The sequence below is a fragment of the Somniosus microcephalus genome, chromosome 3 (genome assembly GCF_052327205.1).
Source record: "Somniosus microcephalus isolate GS21.2 chromosome 3, FLI_Smic_1.0, whole genome shotgun sequence".
Classification (NCBI taxonomy): domain Eukaryota; kingdom Metazoa; phylum Chordata; class Chondrichthyes; order Squaliformes; family Somniosidae; genus Somniosus; species Somniosus microcephalus.
Genome location: NC_140989.1, coordinates 323,316,395 through 323,340,592, shown reverse-complemented (window position 1 = coordinate 323,340,592; position 24,198 = coordinate 323,316,395). Strand labels below are relative to the sequence as shown.

General features: G+C 46.9%; 1 protein-coding gene across 11 annotated transcripts in view; it reads right to left on the bottom strand.

The window, feature by feature from the left end:
- Positions 1-24,198, bottom strand: part of rnf220a (ring finger protein 220a) — a 492,773-nt gene that overhangs the window by 141,424 nt on the left and 327,151 nt on the right. For all 11 annotated transcript variants that reach the window (XM_085983083.1, XM_085983087.1, XM_085983089.1 and 8 more), the window contains one exon: positions 18,592-18,634. In XM_085983083.1, coding sequence (XP_085839209.1) covers positions 18,592-18,634 — 43 coding nt within the window. The remainder of the gene's footprint in view (positions 1-18,591; positions 18,635-24,198) is intronic.

Below are 24,198 nucleotides of genomic sequence, written 5' to 3'. Positions count from 1 at the left end.
AGGCCATTGGCGGTGGCAGGAAACCAGATACAATGAGAAAATGGTACTTGCGTGTAAGTGCGGTTTTTAAGGAATCAACACAGAATATCAAAAGGCAGGTAATTCCCATTGCAATTCGAATATATGCAGAATACCAGAAAATTTAAATTCTGATTTTCACGGTCCACCTACTCCTCCAGTGAAGAGCATCATGCAGAATCATAACATTGATAAGTTTGAAAAAGGTCTTCAGTTACAGCTTTTCCATTTTTAAATCAACCTCGTTACTAAAATATTTAGTATCTCACCAAAAAACCAAACAAATAAATCCAAGAGAATCATCCGTCTGATATTCCACCTTCCCCCTAGTACGTAGCTTCTACCCTGGAATACACGGCTGAAATTCGGAAATCAGTGTTCAAGGAAGCACTAAACCACACCCTACCAATACACAGCACACAATATCCCATACTACCCTAACTTTAATCAGAATTTTTTTAACTTTTTTTTTTTTTTAAAGAGAGTATGTTATTTTATGAGTGTTATCTACTTTCAGCACCACCATAATTTACAAACATATCATCTGAATTAACTTTCTATACCCTGCAACAGGTAAATCAGGTAGTCTCAGTTTCTCTTATAAAGGTATCATTTACCATAATGTCAGCTTTATTCTGCTATTTTTGGATGAGGAGCCAAGATTGGGTGGAATGTTTTATGCAACTAAAATGACAATTGTGCTTCCAAATTAACCACCTTGTTCAAATTTCACTTGGAAATCTGAAGTATATGATTTTTAATTGGGAGAAGTTCCGAAGGGCGAATTACTAATTCTGAAACCGGTTTTCATTCCAGTGTCCATCAAGTCTATAAGGGAACCAATTCTTCTAAACTCAATCTCAAACACTACTGCATTAACAAAATAAAAGTAATATGGAATATTCCCCAGCTGGAGTATTGTATTCAATTCTGGGCACCACATTTTAGGAAGGACGTGAAGGCTTTGGAGAGGGTACTGAAGAGATTTACTAGAATGGTTCCAGGGATGAGAAGCTGGGGTTGTTCTCCTGAGAGCAGAGAAGGCCAAGAGGAGATTTGATCGAGGTGTTTAAAAATCATGAAGGGTTTAGATAAAGTAAATAAAGAGAAACTGTTTCCAACGGCTGAAGGGTCAATAACCAAAGGGCACAGATTTAAGGGGATTGGCAAAAGAACCAGAGGAGACATGAGGGGAAACTTTTTTACGCAATGAGTGGTTAGGGTTTGGAATGCACTGCCTGATAGGGTGGTGGATACAGATTCAATAGTAGCCTTCAAAAGGAAATTGGATAAATACTTGAAGGAGAAAAAAATGAGAGGGATATGGAGAGTGGGGCTAACTGCATTGCTCTCAAAGAGCCGGCGCAGACTCGATGGGCCGAATGGCCTCCTTCTGTGCTGTACTATTCTATGATTCGAAGTCTGTCACAGGACTGCCACATGGATTACAAACTTCACACAATAAGGGATATTCATCACAATCATGTTTTCATACTTCTACCAAAACTCCTCTAATTTGGCTGCAGCTCTGACTGGAACAGTTTACAGTATTTACATATACAGTAACTAGGACATCTGTACCTTTAGCTTCCAGGCATGGACAGGCAGAACAAGCCCAGAGGCAGAATGACATTAATGCCACCGCAATGCAGGGAGAAGGCAGTGGGTGAATCCAGAAGGCACTCACAAACACCTGAATACCTAGTTACAGAGCAGCATTAAGAGACATGGGAGCAAGTACCCATGTTCTTTGTACTACTGAATGCTGCAGCGAGCTCTGAAAAGAGTAACACGGGAAGAAATTGTAAACTGATATATTGCAGATTACAACCGAGTTTGGAAAAAGGCAATTTTCTATCACTGACTCCCATTTACCCTGCAAACTGCCAGAACCCAAGCTCACGCCTTTCACAGGATGGATTAGACTTGCCACAATATCTGGTATTTCAGTCTTACACCCTCACAACACAAGTGAGTGACTCAGAGGGTTTCAACCAGAACAGACACTGCAAAATAGGTGAGCCACATATACACCAGATCTTACAGCAACACTTTGATGCCTATTTAAAGCTTTCTAATGGAGTGACTTATGGACAAGTGCAATTTAAAACTTTGTGATTTACTCAGTTACAAGCTTAAAAATAGGAATTTCACTTCAGTTCTGGTAACTAGTAAGTTTGCGAAAAAAACAAATTGAAATTCTTGACCTATAGTCTCAGACATCCAGCCCATAGACATCCAGGAGACTACTGAAACCTTTCAGGAGTCAACACTGTCGACAGACAGTAAACAGACTCTTGCTGGATAGAACTGGTGCAGATTTGCATCAAAGGACTTAGGCGGTTCTCTCTTAGCCCCTTGCTAATATTTCACAAGTATGAGATTTTTTGGAGGGAGGAACAGTCCTGAAATCGTGAGGCCCAAGTTAACAGAAGCTCTGAACTAACACCAAGGTGCAACTTATAACCTGGAATTTATGGTATGAAGTGACCCAAATAATAAATGTCATTGGATACATCACCTGTAATTCTCCAATATCTCCTGTACTATGTTCTGCATAAGCTGCCCTTAGGCAAAAAGTGTAAAGACACTTTCAGGCTTAATTGAGATCTTGCGTATTAAGTGGAAGAAATCACAGCTTAAATTTAAGGAATGTGTTACGTCAACACCATTAAAAGAGCATTTCCCCAACAATTACAAACATTGTAAATGGTACATCTTTTTGGTGGGTGGAAGAGCCCCCTTAAAACTATCAGAACTTATCCCATGGTGTCAGAATAAAATTTTGAATGTTTCACAAAGATGTTGCCCATTTAAACATAGAAACATAGAAGATAGGAGCAGGAGTAGGCCATTCGGCCCCTCGAGCCTGCTCCGCTATTCAATGCGATCATGGCTGATCATCCAAATTCAGTACCCAGTCCCTGCTTTCTCCCCATATCCCTTGATCCCTTTAGCCTTAAGAAATATATCTAACTCCTTCTTGAATATATTTAATGAATTGGCCTCTACTGCCTTCTGTGGTAGAGAATTCCACAGGTTCACCACTCTCTGGGTGAAGAAATTCCTCCTCATCTCTGTCCTAAATGGCCTACCCTTTATCTTTAGACTGTGACCCCTGGTTCTGGACTTCCCGACCATCCGGAACATCCTTCCTGCATCTAGTCTGTCCAGTCCTGTCAGAATTTTATAAGTTTCAATGAGATCCCCTCTCATTCTTCTAAACTCCAGTGAGTACAAGCCCAATCGACCCAATCTCTCCTCATACGTCATTCCTGCCATCCCAGGTATCAGCCTGGTGAATCTTCGCTGAACTCCTTCCATGGCAAGAACATCTTTCCTCAGATAAGGCGACCAAAACTGCACACAATACTCAAGCTGTGGTCTCACCAAGGCCCTGTACAACTGCAGCAAGACATCCTTGTTCCTGTACTCGAACCCTCTCGCTACAAAGGCCAACATACCATTTGCCTTCTTAACCGCCTGCTGCACCTGCATGTTTACCTTCAGCGACTGGTGCACAAGGACACCCAGGTCTCGTTGCACTTCCCCTTCTCCCAATCTATTGCCATTCAGATAATAATCTGCCTTCCTGTTTTTGCCACCAAAATTTGTTTAAACTGGGCACATAAGGGTGCATGTGCATTGCACAGAACCACAATAGCATCATTATTTGGCCATGTCCAGGATGTACTTGCACATCCCTCATGGTGTGGAATCATCTCTTACAGTCAGTCAGCCTTGCACACCCAAATAGAAACAGGCCATCTTCAGCCGCATTGACACTACAACTGTAGCTTTGGTGATGAGACTGGAGCAGAAAACCTTCATCTACTTTGGAGTCAGTTCAGGCCTTACTAACCAATTTGCACTACATGTTTAGTGCTGGTGCAAAGTGGTTTATGGTTTCACACCGATGCAAAACTTCACATTACAAAGTACAGTAACTTTTAACCAGTTAGTAAATTTCACAATGGATTTGAATCAAGAATCCTTGTTTATGTTAACAAGGCAAATTTGTGATCAATTAACTTTAAAACTACAACATTGAAATTAAACTGGTTTGGTAATGTATTTTACTCACGGTTTTCATCATCTTAAACCAGCATGTCAGTACAGGTAGACTACCCTTTATCCGGACTTCCGAAAACCGAAACCCTCTAAAAACCGAAGGTTTTTTCGTTCAGCGTAAGTCGTGCGTACGAACGAAAAAACCTTCGGTTTTTAGAGGGTTCCAGTTTTGGAAGTTCGGATAAAGGGTAAGTCGTGCGCACGACCCCCCGCCGGCCCCGACAACCGCCGACCCCCCCGCGGACCCCGACAACCGCCGAACCCCCCCGCGGACCCCGCCGGCCCCGACAACCGCCGACCCCCCCGCGGACCCCGACAACCGCCGACCCCGCCGGCCTCGACAACCGCCGACCCCCCCGCGGACCCCGGCCGGCCCCGACAACTGCCGACCCCGCCGGCCCCGACAACCGCCAACCCCCCCGCGGACCCCGCCGGCCCCGACAACCGCCGACCCCCCCCCCCCCCGCATACCCCGCCGGCCCCGACCCCCGCCGACCCCGACTGACTTACGCTGAGCGTCAGCGTAAGTCGTGCGCACGACCCCCGCCGACCCCCCCGCGGACCCACCTTCCGAAATTCTCCTTTATCCGAAACTCGGCTGGTCCCGAGGTTTTCGGATAAAGGATAGTCTACCTGTACTACACTCTACGAACAATAATGTTCAAAGAAAGAATTTAAGAGGAAAAAAACTACCCTACACCACCAAAAATGAAGCAGCGCATCGATTTTTAAACAACATATATGTACGCACTTCAAGCTTTTGGAGGCACTGCTCAGCAATCCCATGTGAAAGATTCTGTTGCATTTAATTGGATAAATTCTGATTAGGGTCAAGTTAATAGCCACAACAGAGATTCCATATTGACCCACCTGACTGAACACAGAAAATGGCCTTTTAATATGCAAAATATACAGACTGACAAAGTCACTTTATCTTCGGATGAAGGATAAGAGGTCTCATCTGCTAATCCTTGGAGCGAGTGCGAGAAGTTAACACTACATTTACTGAAAAAACTACAGCTGGTAGGTTGCAGTGAAAGGTTACACAGGTGAATGGCTAAATGTGAACCACTTGCCAGAGATTTGTTTGCCAACAGCCCTCAGTGGATGCAATTAGCTACTGAACATTCAGAGAAAAAGCTTCATGGGACTTTCAGTCACATCAAGTACATTCAGTCACATCAAGTACAATGTATTCCTGTTTAGTTATAAATGCATAAAAAGCAAGCTCAGTTCCAGGGGCTCAGGCAACAGGCTAAACCTAAGAGAGTGAAGCTCAGCTTATGAGCATCACATCAACTCTGAGAGTGCACCCACACTTCCCGCCTACTTTAGATATGCAATTACACATTAAAACACACATGCGCACACTGGGTGTTCACTAAAAGCTGCCTTAGATTTGGTAATTAAAGGAAAGGTCTTTCATGACCACCGGACGTCCCAAAGTGCTTTACAGCCAATGAAGTACTTTTGAAGTGTAATCACTGTTGTAATGTAGGGAAACGTGGCAGCCGATTTGCACACAACATTGCCCCACCAAAAGCAATGAGAGACATGACCAGATAATCTGTTTTTAGCAATGTTGGTTGAGGGATAAATATTGGCGAGGACACCGGGAGCACTCCCCATCTTTTCTTCAAATTGTATCATGGGATTGGCTCAGTCTGAGTCAGAAGGTCATGGATTCAAGTCCCACTCCAGAGACTTAAGCACATAATCTGGGCCGACACTTCAGCACAGTACTGAGGTGCTGCACTGTTGCAGGTGCCGTCTTTTGGACGAGACAGTAAACCAAGACCCTCTCAGGTGGATTCGTTCTTTTGCTGCCTTTCAGTGCTCTGGGAAGGCGGGACAGTCATAGGAGTCCCCCGTTATGTAATTTAACAGCTCTCCATTATTCATCTCTGATGATTTTGACCTTCAAGTACTGAACCAGGTTTCAAAAACTCATTCGGCCAGTTACATCCATACTACTGACTATTTCCTATTATCTTAAATCAACACAGCATTCTTTATTTGCAGTCTGAAAAAAAATACAAAGACTTTGTGAAGTATATAGCTTTATCACATGGTCCTCACCTGAAAGTACATTAAGGTTATTGTTACAGTTGTGCAACTTGCTGTTGGGAGAGGGGTGGTGCCAAGATAATTAACAGTTCCTAGGTTCCCCAAGAAGGGAACTGTGGGTTAACACAGGACAGGGTCACAAGCCGACTGGTACTTTTTAAAAAAAAGCAAACTAATAATTATTATTATTTAAAGAGTGCTGATATCATCAACAAAGCTGATCGATCAGAGTTAGAGCTAATAATAAGAGCAACACGAGTACATATGGTTGAAATACACAGTTGATGAAACTTTCCAATCGACAATGTTAATTCAGCTCCTTGCAATGTTGGTCTCACAAACTCCTCAAACTCAGTTGGCCAGTGCTTTCATCAGTGATCACCATTTAAACAAAAATATTCAAAAGATCAACAAGAGGATATTGAAGTAAACAAAAAGGATATTAATGATCAGGATTCCTTGTAATATTTTGATATTTGAAAGGCATTCGATCAGCAAGACTCACACTTCCAACTACAAGCTGAAACAGATCAATTCTAGAGTGGAACTGTAATGCACACCCCAGCACAACACAAAATATGCCATTGAAGAAACATTACTCCATACAGCAAGCAAGCAAAGCTCTCAGGGATATTGCAATCTGACCCAACCAATTCTTCTGCACCACTTGTCTGCAAATGAAAGCCAGGGCAGCAGCAAGTTACAAGTGTACAAACACAGCAGCAGAGCTCTGCTGCCCTGTTAGAAATCAGTGGTGTCCAAAATGTATACGGTTATGCGGATGAAATTGTGACACAAATAAGACTGTGTTTACATGACTGTATTAGAGCTCGAGACAAAAAGTCTCTTCAGACTGCTGTTAGAATAACTGGATAGATGCTTCGAATTTGTTTGTGTTTTGGTTCCCTGCGGATGTTATAACATTCTGCACTGTGACAAGTCATATATGACCTTGTTTCCAGGCTCGCTGTTTGCGCGCTAGGAAGGTTGTTTATGTATCTCTAATTTGACCAACTAAGGCCCAATGCCTACGTTTCTTCTATCATTACTAATAACCATGTTATAATACTAAGGTAGGAATTAGAGTTAGTTTAACAGAACTGCTTGCGAAGATAATTAAAAGTTAATTAGTATAAAAGACATAGAATAAAAGGAATTTAGAGGAGATACAGTATCCATTTCAGGATGGAACAGTCTGTTAGTTTGTAAAACGGCAGAGTGAGCAAGACAACGATGACATGGGTACGAGGTCAGGCCTTGTACTTGCTGTGCCAGGGAGGATAGGGACAAAGAAAGATAAGGTGAATTCCAATGGAGGAACCTACAAAATGGAAAAACAAGAAAGATAAATTGGCAAAGGACACGAGACCCCTTTGAGGGAGGACTTTCACCTGAATTGAGACAAAGGACTCGACGTGCCATTGGGCAGCTTGGTTTAGGAAGAGCCCTCAAAGGTTAAATGATCTTGTCAATAATTTGGCCCCAGGCCCACCACTACAAAGAGAAAGACCTGAAAAGCCCTTAGCAGACGATGGAGGGGAAAGCCATACAAGAGTGGGGCTGGTCCAACACTCTTTCAGGAGTGGACTCAACCCATTCTTGGGGGTTCTAGACGAGAGGGAGAAAGGCCGTAAGCCGGAGAACTGTTCGCGCACACCAGCCGTCTGTTCGATCGGGACCGGTACCAGCTACTTGTCACGGTCATATGTTTTTGCTGTATAACTAATGTGTTATATTCCGTCTTAAACTCTGATTAAACACAATGGGGGAGAAATTGGGTGAGTAGCGCCACCTGTTAGCGCCTAAAGAGGCAGTCAGTGGCTGTAGCGCCACTGGCTGCATGTCCCGCGATATTCAGTAGGGGCGCTAATGGTGGCGTTAGGCATTTGCGCTGCGCCGCCACCGATGACGTCATCGGTGTGCGCAGCGCCCCATTCGTGCCCCGTTCGCGATATTTGGTAGCGAACGCCGCAGTTGCGCCGCTCGCTACCCGCGCCCGGTTCATGGGGCCTTACTGTGCCGGCAGCAGTGCAAGTTAAAGTGGAGGTGCGGGGCGGCCGCCTGCCAGCACCTCCGTCCCCGACCTCCTAACCACTCCCCCGCGGCATTGCCGGCTGTTTCCCGAGAGCCCGGCACTTCTCCTTGGTGCTGGGCTCATTTGCCGGCACTCGCGAGCGGGGCTCGCGCTGTTGCAGGCACCTCCCCCTTAACAGTGGGAGGAAGGCCTGCAGTACCGCAGCGTGCCTGCGGCACGTTGCGCTGCGATATTCAGTTTCAGCGCCCTAAGAGGGACGCGGAGCGCCTCGAGCCTCGCCCCGTGTCCCTCGAGGAGCAATGAAACTGAATATCTGACGATCGCTAAAGCCTCGAACGCTGCGCTAAATCCTGCGCTCAGGCGACTTTTGCGCCACTTTGGCGCCCCAACCCCATTTCTAGGCCAATATTCCCACCATATTGGTTTGCAGTCAATCCTGATAATTTGAAAGAGATTGGTAATCGCTACAAGCTAACACCCTTCATGTGTTTCCAATGGTCTACAACAGCACTACCATGTGGGATTCCTACATTCTCAGCTGTATTGTTAGACCCACCAGCTACACGTGTGATCCCCCCACTGACCCTCCCCATACTACCATAAGGATATGGGAAAGCAGTTCGGTGTTTTCAGAGCATTCTCTCTTAGTTAGAGTATCCATTAGTCTCCAGGGATATCTGCACAAACAAACTGAAATACTCTTTGTGGTTAATTAGGAAACCTGTTATTGATGTGAACCCAAAGGAATGACAAGATGCAGACAGGATCTTGTTTATCGACATATTATAGATGGCAAGAAGGTTACCCCTCGTCAACCTTGCAGCCCATGACAGTCACAAGATGTAATCAGTGTGAGCCAAACTGTGAAAATGGCTAGAAAATGCTAAAAAGGCATTGAAGATTGATCAGTCCACACATTATCTGCAGCCAAGATGGTAGTTAGGTGTCCTGACATCAGAACTCCACCACTGCCACTCTGGCCAGCTGCCAAGATTTCTGTGACACTAGCTAAGCGAGAATTATCTGTTTTCTTCCTCTCCTTTCTCCTGGAGAGCCACCTGCCCTGTGCTCAGCACTTCTCCACAACAACACAATTGAGGGCAACGACCCAGCAGCTTTAGAACTGAACCAGGATTCCTCGTTGCCAAAGCTCCATGCAAAGATGAGCCAATGTAGTGTCAGCTTCGACTCGGTGACAGCACTCCCACCTCGGAGCCAAAAGATCACGGGTTCAATTCCTATTCAAACACTTGAACAAATAACCTAGGCTGACACTTCAGTGCAGTACTACAGGAGCGCTGCACTGTCGGAGGCATTGTGCTTTGGGTTAAACCAAGTCCCTGCCTGCGCCCTCAGGCGGGTGCAAAAGATTCCATTGCACTATTCGAAGTGGAGCAGGGGAGTTCTCGAATTGTCAGTTCCAACATTAACCCCTCAACCAACACCACTCAAACAATTTGCTGTTTATTGGACCTTGGCTGCTGTGCTTCCCTGCATTACAACAGTGGCTACACTTCAAAAGTACTTCATTGGCTATGGGACGTAGAGAAAGACGCTATACAAGTTTGCTGATGATACAAAGCTAGGTGGGGAACTAAGTTGTGAGAATCACAGAAATCACAGAAACCCCACAGTGCAGATAGAGGCCATTTCGGCCCATCGAGCCTGCACCGACACATATCCCACCCGATCCCCGTAACCCCTACACCAACACATATCCCACCCTATCCCCGTAACCCACGTATTTAATCCCCCTAACACTAAGGGTCAATTTATCACAGCCAATCAACCTAACTTGCACATCTTTGGACTGTGGGAGGAAACCGGAGCACCCGGAGGAAACCCACGCAAACACGGGGAGAATGTGCAAACTCCACACAGACAGTCGCCCGAGGCCGGATTCGAACCCGGGTCCCTGGCGCTGGGAGGCAACAGTGCTAACCACTATGCCACCGTGCTGTAATGAGGATGTAAAGAGTCTTCAAGGGGGTATAGACAGGTTAAGTGAGTGGGTAAGAACATGGCAGATGGAATATAATGTGGAGAAATGTGAAGTTATCCACTTTGGTAGGAAAAATAGTAATGCAGAATATTTTTTAAATGGTGAGAGATTGGGAAATGTTGGTATTCAGAGGGACCTAGGTGTCCTTGTGCACAAATCACAGAAAGTTAACATGCAGGTACAGCAATTAGGAATGCGAATGGTATGTTAACCTTTATTACAAAAGGATTGGAGTATTAGAGTAAAGAAGTCTTACTGCAATTATATAGGGCCTTGGTGTGACCACATCTGGAGTACTGTGTACAGTTTTGGTCTCCTTACCTACTTGCCTTAGAGGGAGTGCAACAAAGGTTCACTAGACTGATTCCTGGGATGGGGGATTGTCCTATGAGGAGAGATTGAGGAGACTAGGCCTATATTCCCTAGAGCTTTTAAGAATGAGAGGTGATGTCATTGAAACGTATAAATTCTAAGGGGCTTGAGAGGGTAGATGCTGGGAGGATGTTTCCCCTGGCTGGGGAGTCTAGAACCGGGGGGTCACAGTCTCAGAATAAGGGATCGGCCATTTAGGACTGAGATGAGGAGAAATTTCTTCACTCAGAGGGTGGTGAATCTTTGGAATTCTCTACCCCCGAGGGCTGTGGAGGCTCAGTCATTGAGTATATTCTAGACAGAGAGCGATAGATTTTCGGATACTAAGGGATATGGGGATAATGCAGGAAGGTGGAGTTGAGGTAGAAGATCAGCCATGATCTTATTGAATGGCGGAGCTATCTCAAAGGGCCAAATCACTGACTCCTGCTCCTATTTCTTATGTTCTTATGTAAATACAAGGTCTTTCTTCTTTCAATATGTCATGGCACTAAACGGATAGAGATGCAACCAGGCTGGATATTTGTAAGCTTTTGTCCCTAAAATATTTTAAAGTTTATTACTATAAAATTGCGTAGAGAAAAGTCACATCCTCACCCATAGTATGTTATCTTCCAAACACGGTCCACTGACAGCGGCAATAGGGTGTTAAGTCATTCTCTACCAGATTTCTTGACGTGTGTGAGAGAGAGCGCAAGAGCGAGAGGTATCACCATCCGAGGACATACAAGCTGCTAATAGTACAGCCCATACCAGGGGCATCAATCAGCTTCAATTACCACGAGATGCCTTTAGCACACTAGCAATTGTCAGATCCTGTAACTTATTTTGGCAATAGAGGGGAAGGTTTGCGAGAGAAAAAATAACTGGGCATCTGAGTGAAAGACTGAGATCTACACAGCCAATTACTTAGGCACAACAACTTGACAAGAGATTCTATATATTAAAAAAATGATCAATGAAACAACAGGCTCCATCCAACAGTGACAACTACCATGCGTGCGATGCAAGGATCCCTCCCCCGCTCCTTGACTGCTGTTGGAGTATGGCATATACTTTGAAGAAGGATGTCTCCCAGGACTTAGCGAATATAAAGTAAGGATGCAGGTACATAAAGTAAAAATGCACTTCACACAACAGCCCAGACCTTTACAGGCACCTGTCTGTTTAAAGTGATAATTATCTTGGACTGAAAAGAAATTTATGTAATTCTCCTAAGATTTTCTCGCATTTCTCTTTCACCTTATACAATGGATAGCAGAGCAACACTATTTTCTTGCAACCAGTGACCAAACTGAATAATGCACAGGTGGGGGTGGCCCGCGTGGTGCATTAGGTGACTGCTTCATCATGAAACTCAAGCAGTGCAATAGCACTTCAGTTTAAATCAAATAACTCAATTGGATGAGCGTGCGGTTGGACACTATCTGCCAAAAACACTCAACATGGGCAGGAAAACAAAACACTTGCTAAAATTGAAATACAACTATTCCATACACTGAAATAAACACAGAAAATGCCAGAAACACTCAGTAAGTCAGGCAGCATCTGTGGAGAGAGGCAGACAAGGTTAACGTTTTAGGTCGGTGCCCTTTCTTTGTGAGACATTAACCCTGCCGTCCTCCCTCCACAGATGCTGCCTGGTCTGCTGAGTGTTCCCAGCATTTTCAGTTTTTATTGCAGCGTGTACAGTATTTTGCTTTTTATTCAATACACTTACTGGCTGGAGACCTTTCAAAGATGCAACACATCTCAGGGTTAAGATGACATTTAACGAACCACTCAAGCTTTGTTGTCTTGACAACATCTGAGCCCTCAAATTATGTTACTGCCCCATAACAGACTTCAGCCACTGTGTTAGCATATATATGTAATCATTCCAGGGCATTTACTATTTTTCAAACTATATTGTTTGAATCATATTCAGGTTCATTTTAATGTTACCACCTCCTGTCAGAATTGCTGAGAAATACAGTCAATTCTGTATCATTGACTTATGACAACACTCATACTGCGAGATTAATTGCTGAAAATTTTTGATAAAATGGGTAGTTGATTCCGTAAACATTCTATATATGATTACATATGGCATATTGTTAAAGACACAGCCGAATTTAAGACCTGCTGTAGTATAGATTCGGAGCTTCAGTTCCAAGACGGTGGCATAGTGGTTAGCACTGTTGCCTCACAGCGCCAGAGGCCCGGGTTCGAATCCGGCCTCGGGCGACTGTCTGTGTGGAGTTTGCACATTCTCCCCGTGTTTGCGTGGGTTTTCTCCGGGTGCTCCGGTTTCCTCCCACAGTCCAAAGATGTGCGGGTTAGGTTGATTGGCTATGATAAATTGACCCTTAGTGTTAGGGGGATTAAATAGGTGGGGTTACAGGGATAGGGTGGGATATGTGTTGGGGTTACGGGGATCGGGTGGGATATGTGTCGGTGCAGGCTCGATGGGCCGAAATGGCCTCTATCTGCACTGTGGGGTTTCTGTGATTCTGTGATATGCTAATGAGAATATCAAAAGCTGGAATTTATTTTTAAACTCAACACCCGAGTAGAAATTATGGCCATAAATGTACCATTTAAAACAACAAGCACATTTCAGGGCTATATATATTGGGTTATCTACTGCAAATACTCTCGTACCCAAAGTGAAACCCTTCTAACTAGTGCAGCAACTATAAATCTATTCAAAGACTGCCTTTTACCATTCAGCGCCATCTGGGTAGTTCCATCGCCAGGAAGCTGCAATCATCTGAGAAGGTCCCACTCCTCTCCCTCTCTCCTAAACACATACAAGGATTGAACTGTTGGGTGACAGTAGGTTGCCACATCAACTCATCCTTTCCAATACTACCTCATTCCTCAAGTAATACAGGGCTTGTAAGTAATAGGGGTGCACTGCTCGCAGACTGGCCTGATGAACTTGCCAACGACCCCACATAATCCCGCAAGTACACTTGTTGCACTCTGCACCAACACACAGGATGCTTCCTACAGAGGCTTTTGCAAACTTCCTGCAACCCTTTAGCTCTCAGCCATATCTATACAGCATGCTATGGTTCTATTACACTGGTGGAGCAGTGACAGTTGTCATGGTTTTGATAGACTAGCTGCCTAATTCCAGTACTCTACAGAGGAATGAAGGAACAGGGAACCGTGAGTGCATATGAATTAAATGAAAATTCAACATTTGGAATATCTTTGAAATTGGTTTACATGTGAAGTTAAAGTCATATTACTCTTTTTTTTTGCAGGCTCAAAATGTAGCAATTTTATAGTTATGATTGGGGCGAATGACAGTTAATGATGGAAAAGTTTTATTTATAGGTAAATAAATAAAGACAGGCAGACTGGATTATCTCCAAATAGCCAACTACAGATTATTGCAGGCTGAGCTTGCAGTTTAATTATAAATAATCATTCAATATGGACATCAACTACAGGAAACTTTCGTTTAACCGGAGGTTAAATGTCCGGAAAGCTCTATCTACCGGCAAAATTCAGGAGCCGTTTCCTATAAGTTTTTTTACTTCTCGTTGCTTTTTTTTTCCCAGTCAGGCTCTGCAAGATCTAGCTGAAGCTGTTGCTTAGCTACAGAGACGCTTTTAAGCTGCGGCCGACTGTTTTGAAGCTGTTGCTAAGCAACAGGGTTTGTTGATTCACACGGAGTTCAAAAGCTCCGTATGTTTTAACATGAGCGCTGGTTTCTACGGCAGTTCTGATGGTACGGCACCAGCTCGGTCCCATCAGTGCCGGATACCAGAAAGTTTCCTGTACATGAAACTTGAAAACCTCTTGCAGAATCCTGTACAACAAAATAGTCGGTGTAAATCAGACCTGTCTTGTTTACAACTAAAAGTCAGCCAACTGGGACAATCTTTACCCTTTCTCCATTACAACTGCCCTTTTGGTGCTACTTGTGCCAGTGGAGTAACTGATGTTGTTCTAGCTGCCTGGAAGGTTTTGTGCCTCACTCTTCCTTTCATGTGGCTCTTCACCTTCATTTCTCAATAACAATTGAAAAAAGGTCCACTTAGCTGCACTATTGACACCCCACCCACTTCAACACTCAAACACTCGAGAGGGAAAATTGAAGTACAACTGTACACAGACGGTTCATATTTCTAAGTATCAATAACATTTCAATACCAGTTATTAACTACTCCAATTTGGTTCGCAGTTTATGATGCTGCTTAAACCTCTCAATAAGTTTACCGTCTACTAATCACTTCTAGGTATCTTATTCTCTACATAACTGGCCATAATATTGAATATGAGGAATTTCAATCTGGACAACTATAGTAATTAAAGGAATATAGCAAATAGTCTTTCAAGTTTTTCATCACATTTCTACGCACACAGATTAGTACCCAATAGGGCTGAAAGCCAGTAAAAATTATTAATCGCAATTAATCCCACAATTAAATTTTTTTATCTGTTAATCTTGGTTTTAATCGCAAATTTAATTGATACAATTACAACCATCTTATTCAAGTTTATATTATTATTGATGCTGTTATCATCCAAAAACCAACCCAGACTATAAATCCTTTTTTCCTATTTTTCTATTTCTGGAAAAGCAACAGAAAAATAAATGGAACTTGTTCAGGAAATTTTGTAGTTGGGGGATACGAACTCGAGCCGTGACGGGGCTGGGGGCGGGCACGGGCTCGGGCCGTGACGGGGCTGGGGGCGGGCGAGGGCTCGGGCCGTGACGGGGCTGGGGGCGGGCGCGGGCTCGGGCCGTGACGGGGCTGGGGGCGGGCGCGGGCTCGGGCCGTGACGGGGCGGGCGCGGACTCGGGCCGTGACGGGGCGGGCGCGGACTCGGGCCGTGACGGGGCGGGCGCGGACTCGGGCCGTGACGGGGCGGGCGCGGACTCGGGCCGTGACGGGGCGGGCGCGGACTCGGGCCGTGACGGGGCGGGCGCGGACTCGGGCCGTGACGGGGCGGGCGCGGACTCGGGCCGTGACGGGGCGGGCGCGGGCCGTGACGGGGCGGGCGCGGGCCGTGACGGGGGCGGGCGCGGGCCGTGACGGGGGCGGGCACGGGCCGTGACGGGGGCGGGCACGGGCCGTGACGGGGCGGGCACGGGCCGTGACGGGGCGGGGGCGGGCTCGGGCCGTGACGGGGCGGGGGCGGGCTCGGGCCGTGACGGGGCGGGGGCGGGCACGGGCTCGGGCCGTGACGGGGCGGGCACGGGCCGTGACGGGGCGGGCTCGGGCCGTGACGGGGCGGGCGCGGGCTCGGGCCGTGACGGGGCGGGCGCGGGCTCGGGCCGTGACGGGGGGGGCACGGGCTCGGGCCGTGAACGGGCTCGGGCCGTGGCGGGCACGGACTCGGGCCGCGACGGGGCGGGCACGGACTCGGGCCGCGACGGGGCGGGCACGGACTCGGGCCGCGACGGGGCGGGCACGGACTCGGGCCGCGACGGGGCGGGCACGGACTCGGGCCGCGACGGGGCGGGCACGGACTCGGGCCGCGACGGGGCGGGCACGGACTCGGGCCGCGACGGGGCGGGCACGGACTCGGGCCGCGACGGGGCGGGCACGGACTCGGGCCGCGACGGGGCGGGCACGGACTCGGGCCGCGACGGGGCGGGCACGGACTCGGGCCGCGACGGGGCGGGCACGGACTCGGGCCGCGACGGGGCGGGCACGGACTCGGGCCGCGACGGGGCGGGCACGGACTCGGGCCGCGACGGGGCGGGCACGGACTCGGGCCGCGACGGGGCGGGCACGGACTCGGGCCGCGACGGGGCGGGCACGGACTCGGGCCGCGACGGGGCGGGCACGGACTCGGGCCGCGACGGGGCGGGCACGGACTCGGGCCGTGACGGGGCTGGCACGGACTCGGGCCGTGACGGGGCTGGGGGCGGGCACGGACTCGGGCCGTGACGGGGCTGGGGGCGGGCACGGACTCGGGCCGTGACGGGGGGCGGGCACGGACTCGGGCCGTGACGGGGCTGGGGGCGGGCACGGACTCGGGCCGTGACGGGGCTGGGGGCGGGCACGGACTCGGGCCGTGACGGGGCTGGGGGCGGGCATGGACTCGGGCCGTGACGGGGCTGGGGGCGGGCACGGACTCGGGCCGTGACGGGGCTGGGGGCGGGCACGGACTCGGGCCGTGACGGGGCTGGGGGCGGGCACAGACTCGGGCCATGACGGGGCTGGGGGCGGGCACGGGCTCGGGCCATGACGGGGCTGGGGGCGGGCACGGGCTCGGGCCATGACGGGGCTGGGGGCGGGCACAGACTCGGGCCATGACAGGGGTGGAGGCAGGCACGGGCCGTGACGGGGGTGAGGGTGGGCACGGACATGGGCCGTGACTGGGGTGGGGGCGGGCACGGACTCCGGCCGTGACGGGGGTGGGGACAGACTCGGGCCATGACAGGGGTGGAGGCGGGCACGGACACGGGCCATGACGGGGGTGAGGGTGGGCACGGACGCGGGCCATGACTGGGGTGGGGGCGGGCATAGACATGGGCCTTGACGGGGTGGGCACGGATTCGGGCCTTGACGGGGGTGGGGGCGGGGTCAGGCAGGGACTCAGCCGTGACAAGGTGGGGGCGGGAATGGATTCGGGCCGTGAGAGGGGTGGGCACGGACTCGGGCTTTGACGGGGGTGGGGGTGGGCACGGACTCGAGTCTTGACGGGGGTGGGGGCGGGGTCAGGCAGGGACTCAGCCGTGACAGGGTGGGGGCGGGAATGGATTCGGGCCGTGACAGGGGTGGGCACAGACTTGGGTCTTGACAGGGATGGGCACGGACTCGGGTCTTGACAGGGGTGGGGTCAGGCAGGCACTTGGCCGTGACGGGGGTGGGGGCGGGCACGGACTCGGGCCATTGACAGGGTGAGGGTGGGGGCGGGCACGGACTCGGGCCATGACAGGGCGAGGGTGGGTACGGACTCGGGTCTTGACGAGGGTGGGCACGGACTCGGGTCTTGACGAGGGTGGGCACGGACTCGGGTCTTGGCAGGGGTGGGGTCAGGCAGGCACCTGGCCGTGACGGGGGTGGGGGCGGGCACGGACTCGGGCCGTGCCGGGGTGGGGGCGGGTACGGACTCGGGTCTTGACGAGGGTGGGCACGGACCATGGCAGGGTGGGGGCAGGCACCGACTTGGGTTTATGACAGGGGGGCGCAGGCACAGACTCAAGCTTTAAGGTCCTGGGAATGGTCATTCTGTCCAGGGTGAAATGGTGGGTGCAGTGTGCTGGCCTCATTCACTTGTTTGAACAATGAATCTCCAAAAAACCTACCCATTAATTGCAGAAGTTAAGTGCGATTCATTCACTGCCCTAGTACCCACTACAAAAAGTTACAGCTAGAAATTACATTAGAAAAGCTACAAAAGAGACTGTAGCTGAGAGTGAATATAAAACAGTGATCTAACCGACACCTCAGATGATGTCATATACCAGAAGAGCAAAGCCCAGCTAGTTTATAACTGTTATATCTGAACTCTGAGAAGCGATTCCATTGTAATCATTCCATAATGGTCATGATGTTGTGGCATTTTTTAAAGTTTACACTGTGAGTTTGATGGTGGTGTCTTTATTCTGTTTTGGGATAGCCTTTGTTGACAGTGTAGATGGCAATGGCTAGAGCACTCTGCGGAGTTGCTTACAAAGAACTTTTATGATTTATTGAATATACGTTTTTAAAAGAACAAAACTACAATATAAATATAAGAGCACTATAAAGATTGGACGAAATCATCATAGCTATAAAAGTGTTGATATTGAAAGTATAGGTACTAGTGCAACAACTATTAGTGCGTCACTTCCTCCCATTCAAAATAAATAGGCAAAAAGTTACTCAACTTAACATTAAGTTTGCTTATTAAACACTTGCAATGGAAAATTCAGGAATGCGGAAAACAATGATAGATTACAACTTCAAAGCATACGTTTGGATATATTTTTCAAAATATGTCACTGTAATTCCAACCCGTCCTTCCAAAAAAAGCAGCTTTTTCCCAAATCAATATTAAAAAGTTGCGTTATCAGTCAACATAACCTTACCATTCAGCCTTGCTTGCCTGTTGGACCTTACTCGCAAAAATGTCTAAAGAAAAACAGAAAAGAAAGGTGAAAAATAAACAAGAGGCACTCAAACTGTCAGATTCTGCTTGAATATCTGTGAAAAATCTGCCTGAAGCAGCTGGATTGCAGTGGATTCTCTCATTGCCTAACTGCACAGGATGTAAACAAAACCTACTTCCTCCTTGCCATTGGTCTGTTCTGTATCCTCCATTACTGCTGGGTCCATTGCAGGATTAAAATGGGAGAATCTGTCAATATTACTTGGCATGAATGTAGCAGCTGGGAACTTTACACCTTTATAATCCGATCCGGGCAAGTCACAGAAACAGAGAGGATGTCATTAGATTCAAACCAAGAGGCTGCATCGTGTTCAGCTTACGCCAGGCCTTGGAAACAGTCGGGTCACGTGACCGCCAGCGAAAGGTGAAAGTGCAAAGTACACGGCGCACATGCGCCGATTGGCCGATAGGTGGCAGCAGACTAGCATTGAAGCGCACTGCCTGAATTCCACCCTGCAGTCTGAACCAAAGCCTCTTCGGCACCGGTCCCTGCTTTTTCTAACAGACCATTCAGTCCTTAAATAATTACACAAAATTGATTTAAAAATATTTCTATGCATTCAAAACACAAAGTCCATTTTTAACCAGTTTTACAAATAATGGAAAAAATTGCATTCACTTTTTAGAGGAGTGCCTTGGACTGAAAATTCCTTAGCGAAGTGATACCGCTCACTGGAACGGGGAGAGGACAGCTAATATGTCAGCTATTAAAGTGACGAGACTTTTTTTTTAATGGAAAGAAAGATGAACTCGTTTTCTATTTTTTTTACATATATACTAATATTACTCTACAAGATTCAATTCAGGAAGTTTAGATGATGTTACACATTGCTCCAGTGGGTCGTAAAAGTTTTCTAAACCACTTTAGATAGCAACATATACGAATTATTTTTTAAATAACTTCTTAATCATTTTGTGGGCAGGCACTCCAGCAAAGGTCGCAAGGTTGTGATGACAATGTTGAATGGAAGGTACAGCTATGTATCATGACCTGCGACAGTTTTTAAAATTCATTTACAGGATGTGGGCATTGCTGGCAAAGCCAGCATTTATTGCCCATCCCTAATTGCCCTTGAGAAGTTGGTGGTGAGCTGCCTTCTTGAACCACTGCAGTCCGTGTGGTGAAGGCACTCCCACAGTGCTGTTAGGGAGGGAGTTCCAGGATTTTGACCCAGCGATGAAGAAGGAACAGCAATATATTTCCAAGTCAGGGTGGTGTGTGACTTGGAGGGGAACTTGCAGGTAATGGTGTTCCCATGCGCCTGCTGCCCTTGTCCTTCTAGGTAGTAGAGGTCGTGGGTTTGGGAGGTGCTGTCAAAGAAGCCTAGGTGAGTTGCTGCAGTGCATCCTGTGGATGGTACACGGTGCGCCGGTGGTGGAGGGAGTGAATGTTTAAGGTGGTAGATGGGGTGCCAATCAAGCGGGCTGCTTTGTCCTGGATGATGTCGAGCTCATCCAGGCAAGTAGAGAGTATTCCATCACACTCCTGACTTGTGCCTTGTAGATGGTGGAAAGGCTTTGAGGAGTCAGGAGGTGAGTCACTTGCCGCAGAATACCCAGCCTCTGACATGCTCTTGTAGCCACAATATTTATGTGGCTGGTCCAGTTAAATTTCTGCTCAATGGTGACCCCAGGATGTTGATGGTGGGGGATTTGATGATGGTAATGCCATTGAATGTCATGGGTTAGACGTTCTCTTGTTGGAGATGGTCATTGCCTGGCACTTGTGTAGCACGAATATTACTTGAATGTTGTCCAGATCTTGCTGCATGCAGGCACAGACTGCTTCATTATCTGAGGAGTTGTGAATGGAACTGAACACTGCAATCATCAGCAAACAGCCCCACTTCTGACCTTATGATGGAGGGATGGTCATTAATGAAGATGGTGGTGCCTAGGACACTGCCCTGAGGAACTCCTGCAGCGATGTCCTGGGCCTGTGATGATTGACCTCCAACAACCACAACCATCTTCCTTTGTGCTAGGTAGGACTCCAGCCAGTGGAGAGTTTTCCCCCTGATTCCCATTGATTTCAATTTTACTAAGGCTCCTTGATGCCAGACTCAGTCAAATGCTCGATGTCAAGGGCAGTCACTCTCACCTCATCTCTGGAATTCAGCTCTTTTGTCCATGTTTGGACCAAGGCTGCAATGAGATCTGAAGCCGAGTGGTCCTGGTGGAACCCAAACTAAGCATCGGTAAGCAGGTTATTGGTGACTAAGTGCCACTTGATAGCACTGTCGACGATATCTTCCATCACTTTGCTGATGATTGAGAGTAAACTAATGGGGCGGTAATTGGTTGGATTGGATTTGTCCTGCTTTTTGTGGATAGGACGTACCTAGGCAATTTTTCAATTTGTCAGGTCGATGCCAGTGTTGTAGCTGTACTGGAACAGTTTGGCTAGAGGCACGGCTAGTTCTTCCACACTACCTGAACTTGAAGAATAATAGTTTTGCATCAATGTGAAGGTATTCCAAGGCTGGGAATGGCTTTCCATGTTATATACTACTTAGCATAAACTACCCTGTACTGTAATTGTTTTGCAGGCATACCTGTAAAATCACAAATTCAGCAGCATGTGCCCATGGTGGCAGAGGGAAAATACCCACAAGCATCAGTGTTTTTTTGTTTGTTCTCAGGATGTTGGCAAGGCCACATTTATTGACCATCCCTAGTTGCTCTGAGAAGGTGTTGGGGCTTCTTAGTAGCAACTGAACAGCAGATAATTATTATTTTTGCCTGATAATGGACAATTGGGCAACATTTCAACATATATGGTATTAAAGCATAATAAGAAAGTAAAAAATAAATAAATTAAGAGTTATTTGTTTTGGATCACAGTTCTATTAAGTAAACTCATGCTGGATCAGCCTGAAGAATAAACTTGTTAAAAGTGAACAACGATGCAAAAATAAGGTTGCAGACAACAGGTGAGCTTAACACGGAGTCAACAGTTCCTCGTGGAGAGAAGATTCTTAGGCATTGTGTCTCTTCTGCATGTGAGAGGTTAATGATAGCACAACACAGTAAAACACACATTTTCATCAACTACAGGAGAACATCAATTATCCAAACTATTTATAATTAGAAGTAGTGAGGATCCAATAATTCACTTGCTGAGATACTCAAACACCAATTAGGCCACGTAGGCTTTTCCTTTCACTGTGTAGAAATATAGAATCATACAGTACAGAAGGAGGCCATTCAGTCCATCGCGCCTGTGCCGGCTCTTTGAAAGAGCTGTCCAATTAGTCCCACACCCCTGCCCTTTCCCCATAGCTCTGCAAATTTCAAGTATTTATCCAATTCCCTTTTGAAAGTTATTATTGAATCTGCTTTCACTACCCTTTTAATCATTGCATTCCAGATCATAACAACTTGCTGTGTAAAAAAATAATTCTACTCATCTCCCCTCTGGTTCTTTTGCTAACTATCTTAAATCTGTGCCCTCTGGTTACGAACCCTCCTGCCAGTGGAAACAGTTTCCCCTTATTTACTCTATTAAAGCCCCTCATAATTTTTAACACCTCTAGTAAATCTCCCCTTAACCTTCTCTGCTCTAAGGAGAACAAATCCAGATTTTCTAGTCTCTCCACATAACTGAAGCCCCTCATCCCTGGTACCATTCTGGTAAGTGTCGTCTGCACCCTCTCCAAGACCTTGACATCCTATTGTACTTTTCACTGTAATTTAGCAATTACCTGTATCCAAGGTCCTAGTAATTTATAGTGTACTACGTTCCAGTAAATCCTGTTTAGTGGCCTTATTATCAAGAGTACGTCCACCATAATGCTGCAATAAGAAAATGCCTGGCTGTCAGATCTTCCAACTCATCCACATTTGACGCTGACACCCACATTCATGAACAATCACACTACTGTCATCTGTGACCTAAATGATTCAGAATTATGCAGTTAACAGACAATGGTATGCACGTTTGTATGTGTGATTGTTGTGGAATAGAGTTGCCACTCATGAAATGCCATTGAGTTAGAAATTCTGACTACATCCAGTCACATGGCAAAAACACAGCAGCAGCAGCACCTTCAGAGAAGTAATGGCAGCCTCAATATGATGACGTGAGAGACAGAAATCTCCCAGTTACACAAAATTCAGAAAATAAGGTATATTTCACAAAATAAGACAATAGTAACAAGCTTCAACATGTTCCTGGAATTTCCGATTAAGTTATGAACAGCGAGAGAGAAGAACACAAGATGGTAGAAAAAAGAAAAGATCATTCAACTCGTCTAGTTTACCATTTTAACTTGATGTTCAGAATCTGGTCAGATAGATTATCTCTTCCTCATATCCTGCGACTGATGCTCTATTCAGGAATGTGTCCATTTCTTTTTTTTTTTAAATACTTCAACATAATCCACATTCACTTTGTTACTTGATAGTCTGTTCTATACGTTAAAAGTGCAAAGTGCTTACTCCTTAAATGACATTTAGGTTTTGGCTACATTCGTTTACATTCAAGCCTCAGTTTCTATTTTGATTCAATGCAAATAGCTTCGCAACATCCCCTCTCCCCTCTCCCCCCACCTGTTCCCCTCCTGATTTTCAAAATGTTGGCCATGATCTCTTCCCCTTCTCATCATGATTTTCTTTTTTCCAATGAGAATATATTTAATTTTCTCAGCCTGTCTCCATAGTTTTAAAACATAGTATAATCCTTGCTGTCCTTCCTTGACTCTTTCTATAAATGAAGTAACCAAAGGAACACAGCTCAGACACAAAGGGATTGAAATTTCTCCCCTCACTTTTAGCAAAAAATTGTCACGAGTGTAAAACAGGATTTCCCACTTTGTACTCACATCGACTCTCCAGTAAAACCTTTGACAGAAGGAATTTCTCCCTCAAGGTCTGGTTTCAGGGATGAATGACAGTGCCAGTATTAATTACCTATTTCTCCTGTTATACATTTACATTACACTCCAACACATGTTTTACACTATATGTTATATCATCTTCTTCAATAAAAACAAAGCAAAAGGATTCCACATTAAGAGATTGACACTTTACTGAATTTAGAATCACGGAAGAATGCAAGTGCAATAACACAGAAAAAAATAAAAACACATTTTTGCAAAATTAAACATTTTCTAAATTTCTCTAATTAGGCAATACAATAGAGTTACGCCCCTTAGGTTGACTATCCTAGTTTTGAGTGGGAAGTTGGCGGGGGGGGGGGGGTGCGGGTGCAGGGGGAGCTAAACGGGGTCGCTTTGGGTCAAGGTAGCTGCACGATGAGATCTCTTTGGTGTTGAGGTAACTCCCAGATGATCTGCCCAGCAATGGAAGTTCGGAACCAAATTAAACCCCTGGGGCACACACAGTAAGCTTGATATTAAGTCAGGCAGGCCCACAGTACTTCAGGGCAGTTGATAATTGACCAGCCAATCCAGCTCATTAATGGACCCTGGAGGGGTAGACCTGTCATTGGGCCTGGGATTCTTTTCGCTCAGCTCCAGATAACTTTTCAAACCAATGGTGAAGCAGCAGGAAGCTGGTAGGCTGT